Consider the following 15399-nt stretch of genomic DNA (forward strand, 5'->3'; position numbering starts at 1 on the left):
TTTTTTCAGTAAATAGAGCATGCTTTAGGGGTCAGTGAGGAGATTCAGCAGGCAAAGGCACTTGTCACCAAGCTTTGATAACTGGGGTTCTATCCCTGGTGCCCACATGGCGGAGGCAGAGAACCCTACTCCTGCAAGCTGTCTTCTGACCTCCACATGCATATTACGGTATGTGTGTGCATGTATGTGAGCGAGTGCACGCACACACACACTGGCAAACACATGCTATGGCCCTTGTGCACACACAAAATAAATAAATGTAAAATGTGTTCATGCTTACTGTAAGATTTATAAAGATGAGAAGTGGTTCCTGTCTTAATCCCAGAACTCAGAAGGCCCAGGCAGGGGCACCGAGAGGGCAAGACCCAAATAAGAGATAAACCGGGGGCTGGAGAGCTGGCTCACTGGCTGCTCTTTGGGAGGGAGCATCAGGGTTTGGTTCCCAGCACCCGAACGCAGTGGCTCACAACTGCCTGTTACTCCAGCTCCCGGAGAACCTGATCCTCTCTTCAGACTCCTGGGGCATCTGCTCCCACACCGCCACATGCCCACACACGGACATAGAATTAAAGATCAAAACAAAATTTTAATATAGTGATCACTACCCCTCCATGCCGTGAAGACTCCTTATTCAGACAGCCCAAAAAAGTTTCCCTAGTGAGCTCAGTCGACACTTTTCCTGCACGTGTCCAGTGTTCCAGAGCCCAGAGGTGTCATAGCAACCCACTGCCAACCGAGGGCACGACGAACAGACACGCTCACCCCTTCCTCTGGGTTTCACTCTCTGGGGTCTCTGGAACACTGTGGTCTAAAATGACTAACTGGACAATCCAAGCTGGATGGGGAAAGGCCTGTAGTCCTGGGAGGCTGAGGCTGGTGTCAGCCATGTTTGAGGCCAACAAGGTTCAGGAGAGTTCCTAGACCACAGGATAAGACCCTGTCTCAAAAAAAGAAATAATAATAATAACATTTCATAACTTTCTTACAGTAATTTTGTTTAGTAAATGCGAATCTCTTACACTGATAATGTATAAATAGAAGATACTGTAGTTCTATTTGATACGTTTGAGAGTGTGTGTGTGTGTGTGCGCGCGCGCACGCGCGCACACGCTTGCACGTTGTGCGCCATGGCATGCATGCAGAGGTCAGAGAATGAGCTGTGGGAGCTGGTTCTCTCCTTCTACCACACCGGTCCTCGGGACTGAATTTAGGTCACCCAGCTTGGCAGCTAGCACCTTTACCGGCTAAGCTGTCTTGCGGGCCCCACTTTACTTTTTTTGAGAAAGAGTTCCTCGATGGCCTGGAGCTTGCCAAGCAAGCCAGACTGGCTGACCAATAAACCCCAGGCGTCTACCAGCTCCAGGATTGCAAGTGCCCACCACCAAGCCCAACATTTTAAACATGCGCTCTGAGCACCAAACCTAAGTCTTCAAGCTTGTGTGGCAAGCACTCTACCCACTGGGCTACCCCGCCAGCCTCCTTATTTATTCACTTTTGTCTTTTCTTCCTGTCCTACAGCATATAAACTCTACCAAGAAAGGGAATTTTGTCTTATTTTGGCATCGTGCAAAGGTTTAACGTGCAGTAAGTGCTCAATGGCGAATTGTAAAATTAATTGAAAAAGAAGTTGATACTGAATAATGTTTACACATCTCCTGCACTGTGGTCCTGACTCTGGAAGGGTGGAAGCCACCCTTTGGTGTACACACACACACACACACACACACACACACACACACACACACACACTGCAGATAAGCGACTTGAACTAAACAGCCAATCAGGAATCATCTCAGGCAGACTTCGAACAACCCTTTTCTAGCCACACACACCTGACAAAGGGGTGGGAACAGGTGTGCAAGTCAACAATGATTGTTCACACACACAGTGACACAGCTACGTTAGAAACAGGAAGGGTGACTCACGGGAGCTGTTCAGCCGGCTGGAGCCGGCTGGGGGAATCGTTGGGTGGCCACTTCCGTCAGGGGAGAAGGGGAGATACAGTGCGATTCTTGGAGGGATAAGGGATGCTCCTTGAGCCGGGCGGTGGAGGCTGACTAAGACAGGTGTGACCCACAGGAGACAGCCTGTCCTGGCGTGGTGCCAAAGGAGGTAAAACACACACACAAAGGGAGTCTAAGAAAACTGGGGTTAGGCGCTACACAATCTGCCTGCTATCCTTTGCAACGACGGCCCTGCTTTGGCTCTTCCTCCTTCCCGGCTCTAGCTTCCAGCTTTTCCAAATAGAGGGCAGGGTCTTTGGCCTGTGCATACTTGTGAATCATGTGTGTAGATTTTACTTTCACAACAGAGTCTCCAAGATCAAAGAGGCAACATGAAAGCAGTGAAAGCAACCGCGCGAATGTTAAAACGTTCACAGCATACTTTCATTAAACACGACACCCTCATAACCAAGGAAAGCCATCCCATCATGGACCTCAAAGACTAACTAAACTCTTCTGGGGCGAGGAGCCTCGGCTTTCACTTTCATTATCATGTGTGTCTTTTGGAAGGCTTTGGGACCACGCAGGCAGCTGGCGGCGTCAAAGGATGGGCTTTGGTCTCAGCATGTTAGCATCACCCGGGAGCTATTCTAAATGCCCCTGCCTGGGAATAAGAAAAAACAAAACAAAACCTTTTTGGGCCAGCCAGAGGCTCAGAGGATAAAAGTTCTTACTCCACAAGCCTAGTGGCCTCAGTCTCGTACCTGCGACCTATGTAAAGGTGGACAGAGAGAACCCATCCCTCCCACCATGTGTCCCTGACGTCACACAATCACTGCGGCACTTAAGGAAGAAAGATGAATTCCCTTGGGTGCCGCTGTATGTGGACTTTCAGCAAACTCCCCCTGGACATTTTGAGGAGCGATTCCATTGGAAAGGTTTGTATGTGTGCGTTTCTAGGTGGGGACAGGATCTCAGACACAAGGCAAAGCAGGAGCCAGTGCATGCCAGGTGACACACACTCAGAATGTTCCAGAAAGCCTCCAGTACAGATAATTAAGCTTGAAGCCTCAGTCTCATGGGGGAATCATCATTACTGGATTGAATTAAGGACACTTTGAATGGGTTCCAGCTCTCCTCCCTAAGCAAACACTCCTCAAACCCCCGAGGCTGAGTTCATGGCTCCCTTCCTGGTAGCCATTCCCGTTTAACGTGAGTTGAGCCATTTCAGGAAGGAGGTATTTACGGGCAGATAAACTGCTTTAACCCAGCCTCAGCCGTGCCATGTGACCACGATCTATCTGTGTGACCATGATCTATCCATGTGACCAAGATCTATCCGTGTGACCACGATCTAGCCGTGTGACCCTTTGAACTTCTCTCATTCTGTTGCCATCTTTGAAGAACCAAATAAGATACCCTTGGCCAGGCTTTTGGGTTTTGGTAGAGAGAGAAATGTTTGTCAACATGTCAGTCACAGAGCCCGGCACACAATATGGAATTAAAGAAAAAAGACTTTGTTTTCTGTTTTACTGAATAACAGATGACCACAAACAAGCTTTGTAGTCATTGATTCAAATCTTGAGTGTGGTCTAATTCTCAAAGCGCTTGGCGGGTCTCATCCAGGCCATTTTCCTTCTCTGTTTCCTGTTTATTCCCTCTCTCTCTCTCTCTCTTTCTCTCTAGACAAAGTCTTATATGTAGCTCTAGTTGTCTACTGTGGGAGGTCCTTCTGTCTGTGCGTTGTTTTTATTGGTTAATTAATAAAGAACTGCTTTGAACCTATGGCAGGGAAGAACAGAATTAGGTGGGAAAAGTTAGACTGTATGCTGGGAGAAAGAGGGCAGAGTCAGAGAGACGCCATGTAGCCCAGCCAGAGACAGATGACAGAACTTTAGCGGGTAAGCCACAGCCACATGGCCATACACAGATTAATAGAAATGGGTTAAATTAATATGTAAGAGTTAGCCAAGAAGAAAGTAGAGCTAATGGACCAAGCAATGATTTAATTAATACAGTTTCTCTGTGATTATTTTGGGTCTAAGCTAGCCGGGCAGCTGGGAACCAACAAGTGGCCTCCTCCAACAGCTGTCCTGGAAATTATTCTATAGACCAGACTGGCTTCGAACTCACAGAGATTGGCCTGCCTCTGCCTCCTGGGTGCTGGAATTAGGGACGTGTACTTCCGTGCTATTTCTCATCAGAATTGCTATGTAGGTTCTAGAAAATGGTTAAATGTGGGAAGAAATGACCTCTGTCACAGCACTGGTTAAGAAGGAGAAGAAGCTTTACCGTCTCTTATACACTGAACTGTGATCCTTAAAATTAAAAGGTTTGAAGTTATGACCCCTGTATCTGGAGACAGGGTCATGAAGGAGGTAATTTAGGTGATCTGAGATCCCATGAGTGATACTTAACCTAGTTTCTGTACTGTCTTTAGAACAGTAAGAGCCAGGCGTGGGAGCATGCCTGTAATCCCAGCACTTAGGAGGTAGAGCAGTCGGAACTGCAGTCTCAAGTATTTGAAACTGTAATTGATGAAAATCTTGAAAGATTATGAAAAATATTATTTTACAAATTCTTTACGTTCAACATGCCAGATGAGGATAAACACAAGAAAACAAAAGCCACCAGCCACATAGACAAATAGAAAATAAGTAATATGAAATATAAATATAAAGTATTGGCAATTTAATTCAATCTTACTTAATATATAATCCTAATTTTACTAAATGTTTGAATAAAAATTATATATGTGCATGTATATATGAAAACAATAACATAGAATTATCACTATCCCAGATCCCTATCACTTATTTATTTGAGAGAGGACTTCTTGCATCCAGGGCTAACCTCCAACTCACTATGCACCTGAGGATGATCTTGAACTTCTGATCCTTCTTCCTCTACTTCCCAAGTGCTGGAATTATTGGTAAAAGCCATCAGACCCAGTCTGTGTGGTACAGGGGATTGAACCTAAGACTTCCAAGCACTTTGTCAACTGAACTATATCCCCAGACCAACCCATGTTTTGATGGATATAACCAAATATTAACCTGAAGTAAACTGTGTATTGAAGATGTCTATTACAGTCCCTGAGCAAGTGGTGACAATGCAGTCCAGGGCAGAGAAAGGTAGATAGAAAACCAACTTAGGTATTCGCACGGAATTTTCTAGATTTACTTGTTTTGTGCATGCGTGTTTGCCTGAATGTATCTGTGCACTGAGTCCATGCATGGCTGTGGAGGCCAGAAGAGGATGGAGGATGTTAGATCTCCTGAGGCTGGAGTTACAGACAGTTGTGAGCTGCACATGGGTGCCAGGAACCAAACCCAGGCCCTCCACAAGGACAGCCAAGGCTCTTAAACACTGAGCCATATCTCTAAGCCCAAATACAGAAGTTTTTAGACCACTGTGTTCAGATGCTCATAATAGCCAAGGAATGAGAAACAGAGAAACAAGACAGATGAAGTCAAGAAACATGTATCAAAATGGCAGGCTTAAATCTAAATATATATTATGTTAACTGTTGCTAGTGGAAGCTTAACAGTGCTGTGAAAGTATCTTGTCAACAGTTTATAGTTTTATTTGCTCTTGATAGGTCAATAAGCTTGTGAAGTAAATAGAAAGTAAGATAAAAATGATCAAATGAAACAATAAAAAAGAAGATTACACAGAGAACGGAAAGCAAATTAATGGAACGAAGATCTGACTCTTGGAAAATATCAATCAAACAGATGCACAAGATTGATACAAACTAGCATGATAATGAGAAGAGCTGGGAACGGGACTGGGTACCGCAGACAACAAAGTGTCAAGGAACACATAAATAATGTCCTATCCAGAAAACCTTAGAAGGAACAGAAAACACCCCTAACAGACAAACCAAAAAACTAGACAGCTAGAGCTTGCAACAATGAAAGAAGCTAAATTCCTAAGAACATTCCAGATACATTCCATGCCTTAGAGACATCTCTGGTGAATCCGATTCAAATCCTATTAAGGGAGAAAATAATGTCAGTCCTTACTGACTCCATCACAGGACTTAAGGGGAAGGAATAATCCCATGTCAAGGACACACAGGTGTGCTCACCCTGGTGCTAACACTATTATCACAGAAGGAAAACGTACCAACATCTGTGTTACAGAAATATCTTTTGTATATCTGTTGGATATAAAAAAAATCCTTAACAAAGTATGAGTAATTCAAATTTAAAAAACCTGAACAGTGGATCATGACTATGATTAATTTAGGAATGTTAAACTGGCTTAATGTCTTAAAAATCAATAGACATAAATTAGTCACCATGTTAATAAAAGAGAAAAGTCAAATGCTCCTCTCACTAGGTGCTGAGAAAGGCTTTGGTAAAGTAAAACCCAAACATTCACTGACAAAATCACTCAGCACTGTAGGAAGAGAAGGGCATTAGTTCACGGGAAAAACTTGGCTAGAGAGCCCACAGCTAATAGGAAATCTGTGCCTGAAATCTGAATCTTTGTTTCCTGACAGCAAGAGGCGGGTGAAGGCTTTCATCGCTAATCTTCATCACATCTACCAGACTAACCATGGGAGGAAGTCACCAAAGGTACACAAGGAAGGAAGGAGTCAAATTTCATTCAGAGATATCCTCTTGTGTAGAGAGAAACTCCCAAGGCTTCTACAGAACCTACAGGAATCATCATTTACGGAAGTCTTGGGCTGGAGAGAAGCAAATTCGTGGAACTCATAGCCCTTTCGTTGAGTTAAAAACGTTCTTACCACCAACCCCGAAGACTGAGCTCTAGTCCCAGACCCCCGTGACAGGAAGAGAGTCCCAAGTCTCTCTGGTGGCTCTCCACACACACGTGTAGTGTGAGAACACCTACACATACAATAAACAGACATAAAAAGGCCTCAGGGAGGTAAGTGACAGTGAGATGCATCTTCTGAGGCAGGCGTTTCAATCCTAGCACTCAGGAGGTGAAGGCAGGTATAAGTCTGTGACTGTAGGGCCAGCCTGGTCTACAGAGCAAGTGCCAGACCTGTCAGGGCTACATAATGAAAGCCTGCCTCAAAATAAAATTAAAAACAAAACAAAACAAAATCATTGTCTAATAGTATTTTGTTTGCTCAGAGTCTCACTACTTGCCCCAGGCTGGCCTCAAACTCAGAATCCTCTCTGCAGCCACCTGGAAGCAGGGCACGGTGGTGGTCTTGACTTGTCCACAAATACTTTGGCAGTTTTTGTTTCAAAAAGTTAGGCTTTATTTATTTATTTATTTTTTGCTTTTAAACTGGCCGTTGTCCCTCACTTCTGATAAATAGAATGCAGTGGAAAGGGCCATGTGTGACCTCTGAGCTGGGTCACAATAGCTCGTTCTCCAGTGTCACTTGATCGAGTGACAGTCACTCCTGAGGAGAGCCTGGAGTGGAGAGGAAGGAGCGCCAGCCACCCTTCCAGCCCCGTGAGTGCCCTTGGGAATCCTCAAGCTTCAGGTAAGCCACCCACATTTCTAGCCCTCCAGCACCCCAGTCTTTTCTCCTCTAGCTGAGTCCCAGACACATTTCCCTCACTGCATCTAAGCTGCTGGTCCACAAAGCCCATGAGATGCTAAGTGCCCAGCACTGTGCTAAGCTGCTATATTTTTAGGACTCTTTGTTAGTTAGCAGTGACTTACTAATACACATGCACAAACATATGATGAACTATGGGAAAAATGAAAAAAAAAACATTTGTTTTGATTATGGTAGCCCCAAAACTTATTTAAGAATAAATTTAATTAAAACATATGCACAAATTTCAGTTTGGTTTAGGGTCCGCTAAGAATCTATTAAGCCTGGGGTCTTACTGTTGTTACTGGGGGACAGTAGCACTTTTGGGAGGTAAGGCCTCTCAAGACAGCCTTGTCATTGAGGCCTAGGGGCCAATGCTTCTCATGGTCTCCTTGAGGACTAAGGGCTGTCCTCTCTCTTCCCTGGTCCTGGCTTGAGATGCAATGACTTTGACAATGCTTTAGCTTTGACCCGTCATGTGATGTCGCTCAGATCTAAGCGTTTGTCAACACTGTGCTGTTAAACGCACCAAACTGCATGCCAAGTAAACTACTCATCTTCCATAAGGTTGTCAGGCATTTCATTTGTTTCCTCACATATCTGTCTGTCTGTCTGTCTGTCTGTCTGTCTGTCTGTCTATTTATGTATTTGGTTTTTTGAGACAGGGTTTCTCTGTGTAGCGTTGGTTGTCCTAGAACTTTTTTCTGTAGACCAGTCTGACCTCGAACTCAGAGCTCTATCTCCCTTTCCTGCATTCCAATTACTGGGATTAAAGGCATGTACGCCACCTGGTGTTTTTATACATGTTTTTTTGGTTTATTTAATTTTGAGAGAGAGGGAGGGAGGGAGGGAGAGAGAGAGAGAGTCTATGTCCCCTAGTCCCCTGGCTGTCCTGGAACTCACAGACATATGCCTATCTCGGCCTCTTGAGTGCTGGAATTGAAGGTGTATGTCACTATGCTTGGTCAGGTATTTTATTATCGTGATGGAAAACTGATTAATGCTGTATGTAAAACTAAAAAACATTACCCAAATATTTAAATGGACACATATGCTCAAGTCAAGGAGAAGATCAATTGCGATGAATCCAGTATTTACATTGATCTCTTTTATGGTTTTGTTTGTGACAAGGTCTCGTGTAGCCCAGGCTGGATTGATCTCTTTTATGGTTTTGTTTGTGACAAGGTCTCGTGTAGCCCAGGCTGTCTTGAACCCCTGAGCCTGTTGCTCCCACCCCCCGAGGGCTGAGATTATAGGTGAACACCACTACACCCAGCTCCAGACTTCATCTTTTTAAGTCCGAACACTGGAAGAAGTAATTCTAATAATTATTAATCATTTTGTTAATTTCTTATGACAGCCTGTAGCTGTTACCGTGTGAAGTCCTGAGAAAGCTGAAGGGTATGGCCAGGTGTGGCAGCCAAGGGCTGAAGACCCACCCCACCCATACACGTACCTACTCGGCTTTCAAATGTCTTACTTAAAATCCTCTAAGCCTGCCTCCGCCACCCTGCGACCAACCAGGTAGATCATGCCAGGCATCGGATTCCTGACCGGTGTCTAGCACAGAAATTACCTTTCTAGAAAATTTCTAAATCTCCTTCTGTTGGCTAAAGACTCGCTGGGCTAACACAGGCATCTCCGAGTGTAGAGAGGGACTCATATGGGACCTTATTACCTGTCCCTTACCTGGGACCTTTTGTCTAGCTTCCCAACACACACACACCACACACACATACACACCACACACACATACACACCACACACACATATACACAATGCACACCCCCCATACCACACACACATGCACATACATACCACACACACACATACACACACATACCACACATACACACATCACACACACATACACACAATGCACACATACCTCCACACACACTACACACACCACACACACACACACACACACACACACACACACACACACACACACAGATTCAATATAAAGGGTTCTAAACCTTGTGCCCGTTGCATGGTCGCGAGAGCAAACCAAGCTGTCAGACTTGGAACAACTTTTATTACAGAGGCTGTGTTCTAAGCCTCAAACTTGCCAAGGTCATCTGTTGACCAGTTCTCGGCTCTAGGGGTGGGGCTGGACCACGTGATAGGAAACTGTACTCTCGGCTCCACCTCTGGCCGCACAGGCTCCGTTTCTGTAGTAGGCGTCTTTCTGAGTAGCTGCTCCTGCCTGCTCCAAGGCTGCTTCAAAGGCAAGCCTGGCTTTGCAAGGGATTTATTGCCTCCCACTGAGATACGTAAAGTTGTCTCATAGATGGTGATACTGCAAGAAAATACGCGCTCCCAGTTCCGGATCCTCTACGGCAGCCCTTGGGACAGCTTTGTTCTAGAACGGTGGCTCTCAACATGGGCCACCATCTCTTTGGGATGGTTGAAGGACCCTTTCACAGGGGTCACCTAAGACCATCCTGCATATTGGATATTTACAGATTCATAGCAGTAGCAAAATCACAGTTATGAAGTAACAACAAGATAACTAATGTTGGGGTCACCACAACATGAGGGTCTCAGCATTAAGAAGAGTTAGGCCACTGTTCTAGAAGCTTCCCATCCCTCACTAGAAATATCTTGAAAAGTCATGGTCTACTTTGCCTAACAACTGATGTGGCTACAGAATACAGCTCTGCCCTAGCCCTCCTCCAGGCCAAAGGCACACGACCACCTGTCTCCATAGAGCTGATGGCAGCTCCCTGAACACAGAGCATGAGACGGGCTTCTGCCCTCTCAACATGCCCGCTCATCACTACAATCCTGCCTCTCTGTTGTCTTATTCCTGCCCGTTGTTCAACGACAGTCACCAACTGTGTCCTCTAGGCTTTGGGTTTGCTAGCCCTCCTCTCTCAGACACCTCCTATTCCTCTCTACTGTTCTAATTCTAGCTACAATTCATCTCAAATGTCAACTGTTCTTTTCCCACCAAGCAGATGTGGCACCCTCTCTTTGGGCTACTCCTAATGTTTATTAAACTTCAATACCTCGCTGGGTGGTGGCACATGTCTTTAATCCCAGAACTCAGGAGGCAGAGGCAGGCAGCTTTCTCTGAGTTCCAGGCCAGCCTGATCTACAGAGTTCTAGAAAATCTGGGTTTACACAGAGAAGCTCTATCTCGAAAAACCGAACCATCTCTACCACAAACAAACAAACAAAAACTTTCTATAGCTTTCATGGTTAATGCTGATCATCAACCTGATAGAATTTTCAGTAACCTAGGAGACAAGCCTCTGGGCATACCTGTGGGGGTCACCTAGATGAGATTAGCCTCTGGGCACACCTGTGAGGAATTACCTAGATTAGGTTAGCTCTGGTTAAACCTGTGAGGGATTACCTAGATTAAGTTATCTCTGGTTAAGCCTGTAAAGGATTATTTTACTAGGTTAGTAGGGGTGGGAAGGCCCACCAGAAAAGCGGGTGGCCCCCTCCCAAGCCTTGGGTCATGGACTGGGTAAACAGAAGAAAGAGGCTAAGTAGGAGCGGTCATCTGTTCCCGCTCCCTGACAGAGGATGCAGCACGAGCAGCTGCCTCAAGCTCTTACCTCTCAAGCTCTTACCTCCGGGACATCCACGCCACGATGGACCACACCCTTAACTGACAGCCAGTGTAAATCCTTTTTCCTGTAGGTTGCTTTCATCAGGGCATTTTATTACAACAACCACAGAAGTAAGACAGAGCCTGTGGTATCCAGCGCTACCGTGACTCCTGTCTCTCCAGGTGCAGAGGCTAGCTAGAAGTCCACACTCAGTCATTAGCTATGCGCTATGGGGCACACGGCAGTGGAGTACTGGGCACACGCTATGAAGGAGGGAAACCAAGATCCTGAGGTGGGACTTACCGAGTCACTCTGCTAGAATTAGTCAGCCTGGGAAACGGACACTTAGGTGTTCTCAGCATTTGAGATTAATTCAGACACATCCGCTTACATTCACAAAGCACTGTGAGCCCACTTAGGTCGTTCTATTAAATAAGGCAACTTAATTTCTTTAAGCGACGTTCTAAATATCCGACCGTACTACAGCTGTGGACGTTTCGTCTCTCCGTCCAGTTAACTCGGAGCCGATCCTCAGACCGCACCCGGGATTTATTTACCTGGGTAGCTGCTGAAGGAGAGCCGGCTGCTGGTGGTGTACTTGTCCTTGATATTGAAGTCCCAGTGTTTATAGATCCTGAGCATGGCTGCGTACGTGTACCAGCTTGAGTGGGCAAAATAGATGTTCTCAAATCCAGGAAGGACCTGCAGTCAAAGCCACAGTTAGAAGTGCGGGCAAAAGGTAAGCATGTGGACAATACACGTGGGTACCTCTGAGGGATTGTGTCAACTTATCTTTATGGCGCTCTCTTCTTAAAAATAATTACACTTACTTGTGTGAGTGTGTGCATGTATTCCTGGGGGGGTGTGTGTGTGCCGGGTACACATGGGGAGGTCGGAGGACAATTTGTGGCAGTTACTTCTCTCCTTCCGCCATGCGGGTCTCAGAGATCTAACTCAGGCCTCCAGGCTTGGCAGCAAGAGCCTTTCCCCTGCTGAGTGATCTCCGCTATTATTGCTTTCTTTGTTACTGGAAAATATGGCCAAAGGAGTCCAACACTAACATTTAACGTATGCAACACAGACTGTCCTTCCAAAGCACACACCAGAAGGATCTGGAAGGTAGGAATGGCGCATGCGTACAGTGGAGGCAGAATTGTGGAGGAAATAGGTGGACACCGTGTCTAATTCCCTCCATCCGAGTTCCTGCCAGCTCTTAAATACCAATGGAGGGTCTATGCAGTGGTCCACAGCCAGCCGGGGCTAAGGAGAGGTTTGCTACATGTGGGTGAAAGACAGGCGGAAAAGGTGTGTGCTGAAAATGTGATTCGGGAAACTGGTTGTGGTGTGTGATTAGTACATGCTAAGAAAAGGTCCCTGCTGGTGGGAAGAAGACAGGGACTGTGGGTCTCACCTTAATAAGAGCAGAACAGTGGCCCATGTCCCATCTCTTGAACACCTTCATGTTGTCGCCTTTTGTGGGAGACAGAGAGGGAATGAGGTCCAGCAGGTCCCCAACGGCATTCAGGAACTGAACTTGGGCCATCGTCATGGGCTGTAAAAGGACACCAACAGCACTGAGTTGCGACACGTGCCATCTCTGGCTTTGCTTGTTGTTCAGGCTTCTCTTAATTATTGTCATGTGCAGGGGCTACGTCCTTCATGTTACTTTAACTCACAAACTAAGTTTCTGGCTTTGTAACTGAGAAGTGAAGTTAGCATGTTTGTGTCGGGACAGATTCTGGAAGGGAAATTCCTTGGTGAAGACAACAAGCAGAACTTCTGTTGGTGCTCCTCTGCAGGAGCTCCTCGAGAACAGCAGGGTGGTTATTTCATGGAGGGGGCGGTGTTCTGTGTGCTGTTCAGGAGCATAGATAGATATTTTCTACTCTCCAGATAGCAACAGCAACCTCCCAGTACTGGGGTTGTGGCCTATGGTTGCCAAGGATCTGAACTCAGATCTCATGACAACACAGCAAGCCCTTTACCCACTGAGCCATCTCCACAGCCCACAGGTTGCTTGCTTTTTTAATTTTTTATTTATAAGCTGTCTTGGTTACTTTTCCATTGCTGTGAAGAGACACCATGACCACGGTAAATTATATAAAAAAGGGTTGGTTGGGTTTCATGGCTCCAGAGAGTTAGAGCCTAGAATTATCATGATGAGGAGCTTGGCAGCAGGCAAGGAGGGATGGTTCTGGAGCAGTAGCTGAGAGCTTACTTCTGATCCATCAGCAGGAGACCCAGAGAGCTAACTGGGAATGGCACAGGCTTCCACCCTCAGTGACACACTTTCTCCAACAAAGCTTTACCTCTTGACCTTTCCCAAACAAAGCTACACCTCCTGACCCTTCCCAAAGCCACACCTCCTGACCCTTCCCAAACAAAGCCACACCTTCTGATCCTTCCCAAACAAAGCCACACCTCCTGACCCTTCCCAAACAGTTCCAGCCACTGATGACCAAGGATTTTAATATATGAGCCTGTGGGGGCCATTGTCATTCAAACCACCACAAACCTTATTTTTGTTTCAAGTCTATTTTCTTTTTAAAGCAAATATTAAATTTTTTACTATTTTAATCATGTTTATGTATGTGGGGGCATGTACATACGAATGTAGGTGCTGAGGAGGCCAGAACTATTGGGTCTCCCCAAGCTGGAGTTACAGGCAGTTGTGAGCAGCTTGACTTGGGGGGCCCAGAACCAAAAAGAAAGTACTCTCAACTGATAAGCCTCGTTCTAGCCTGTTTCTTTCGTTGTTTCTTGAGCTATCATTCTACTATGAAGCCAGGCTAGTGAAAACTCTCAGAAATTCTCCTGCCTCAGGATCCCTAACTGCTCAGATTATAGAAATGAAACCACCACACACAATTAAATTCTCATGTTAGTTTCTTTTTGTTAAAAGTTTAGATATTTTCCTTATAACCACAGATAAGCACAACCCTCACCCATCACCAGGGAAATTTCTCTTTTTAACAGATGCAGCTATTCTGGCAAACCACAATTAATCAAAATACAGAGTTGCAGAGCCCAGTCCCAAAGGAGAGTTTTGCAAAACCCTTCTGTACCTAAGACTCAGGAAACATTGTTAGAGAAGGGATGTAAAGAGCGTAAGTTTTCTGTGAGCCTGTGTCTCCTAGGAATATTAGAGGCTTGACCCATGAAGACTCACCAACATGGTTTCCCAAACATGAGTTGAACAAGGATGTCAAAGACAGAAGACTTACGTAGATGGAGAAAAACCACGGGGCCTCTGCCCTACTAAAGAACTACAGGCAGCTATGACATGCTGAGAGTGGGAGAAACAGTCGTCCCCAGGGAGAGCCCACCAGTGGTTTATCCCAATACTCATGGGCAGCCCTGAAACAGACAAGGGATGTAAATGCACGGAGCAGCCTGGGCTTCGGTAGGGATATCTACGCATATACACACATACACATGTATGCATGTAGCAGCAGTTAATGAGAAAAAGAGGTCGTGAATTTGAAAGAGAGGCTTAGAGAGAGGCTCAGAGAGAGGCTTAGAGAGAGTGAGGGGCTTAGAGAGAGGAAAGGGGAGGGGGAAATGATGCAATTATACTATGATCTCAAAAAAGCAAAAGCATTTTTTTTAAAAGTTAGGTATATTTGCATCATCTCCCCCACCTTTGAAAATATTGCTTTTCTTTGTCATTAAATTGTACCTTGTAATTAGGACCACCAAGTGTGGTTTTGAAGTCAAACCTACAAAACAAATTTCATTCAAGAAAATGCTGCCTCTGCTCCTTCTCTCTATCTCTACTTTCTTCTTTCTAGGTAATTATTTTAGTTTTTTATTCTTTTTCTTATTTAATAAACAGATTTATTTATTTTTACTTTATGTGTATAGAGGTTTTGTCCTGCATGTATGGCTGTGAACTATATACATGCAGTACTCAAGAAGGCCAGAAGAGGGCACAAGATCCTCTAGAACTGGAGTTAAACATGTGAACCCAATGTGGGTGCAGGGAATTAAACTGGAGCTCCTCTGCAAGAGCAGCCAGCGCTCTTAACTGCTGATTCATCCCTGCACACTCCTAGGGTTTTATTCTTTAAAAATGTTTAAACTATATTTTATATTTTTGTGTGTTGGTGAGGGTAGAAGTTGTTTCTCTCTCTCTCTCTCTCTCTCTCTCTCTCTCTCTCTCTCTCTCTCTCTCTCTGTGTGTGTATGTATGTACATATGGACACCAGAGAACAATTTGTAAGTCAAGTTTCTCCTTCCACTATCTTTATATAGTGATTGAACCCAGATCATCAGGTCTGAAACAAGAGACTTGATCTCTTATCTTCTCAATAGACTTATTGTTTCCTTCCTCCCTCCCTCCCTCCCTCCCTCCCTC

General features: G+C 45.3%; 1 protein-coding gene across 1 annotated transcript in view; it reads right to left on the bottom strand.

Moving 5' to 3' along the window:
- Positions 1-15399, bottom strand: part of Plbd1 (phospholipase B domain containing 1) — a 47648-nt gene that overhangs the window by 13086 nt on the left and 19163 nt on the right. The window contains exons 5-6 of the mRNA XM_005364516.2: positions 12454-12594; positions 11600-11744 (exon numbers count right to left, since the gene is read on the bottom strand). Coding sequence (XP_005364573.1) covers positions 11600-11744; positions 12454-12594 — 286 coding nt within the window. The remainder of the gene's footprint in view (positions 1-11599; positions 11745-12453; positions 12595-15399) is intronic.

The sequence above is a fragment of the Microtus ochrogaster genome, assembly GCF_000317375.1.
Source record: "Microtus ochrogaster isolate Prairie Vole_2 chromosome 14 unlocalized genomic scaffold, MicOch1.0 chr14_random_2, whole genome shotgun sequence".
NCBI lineage: Eukaryota > Metazoa > Chordata > Mammalia > Rodentia > Cricetidae > Microtus > Microtus ochrogaster.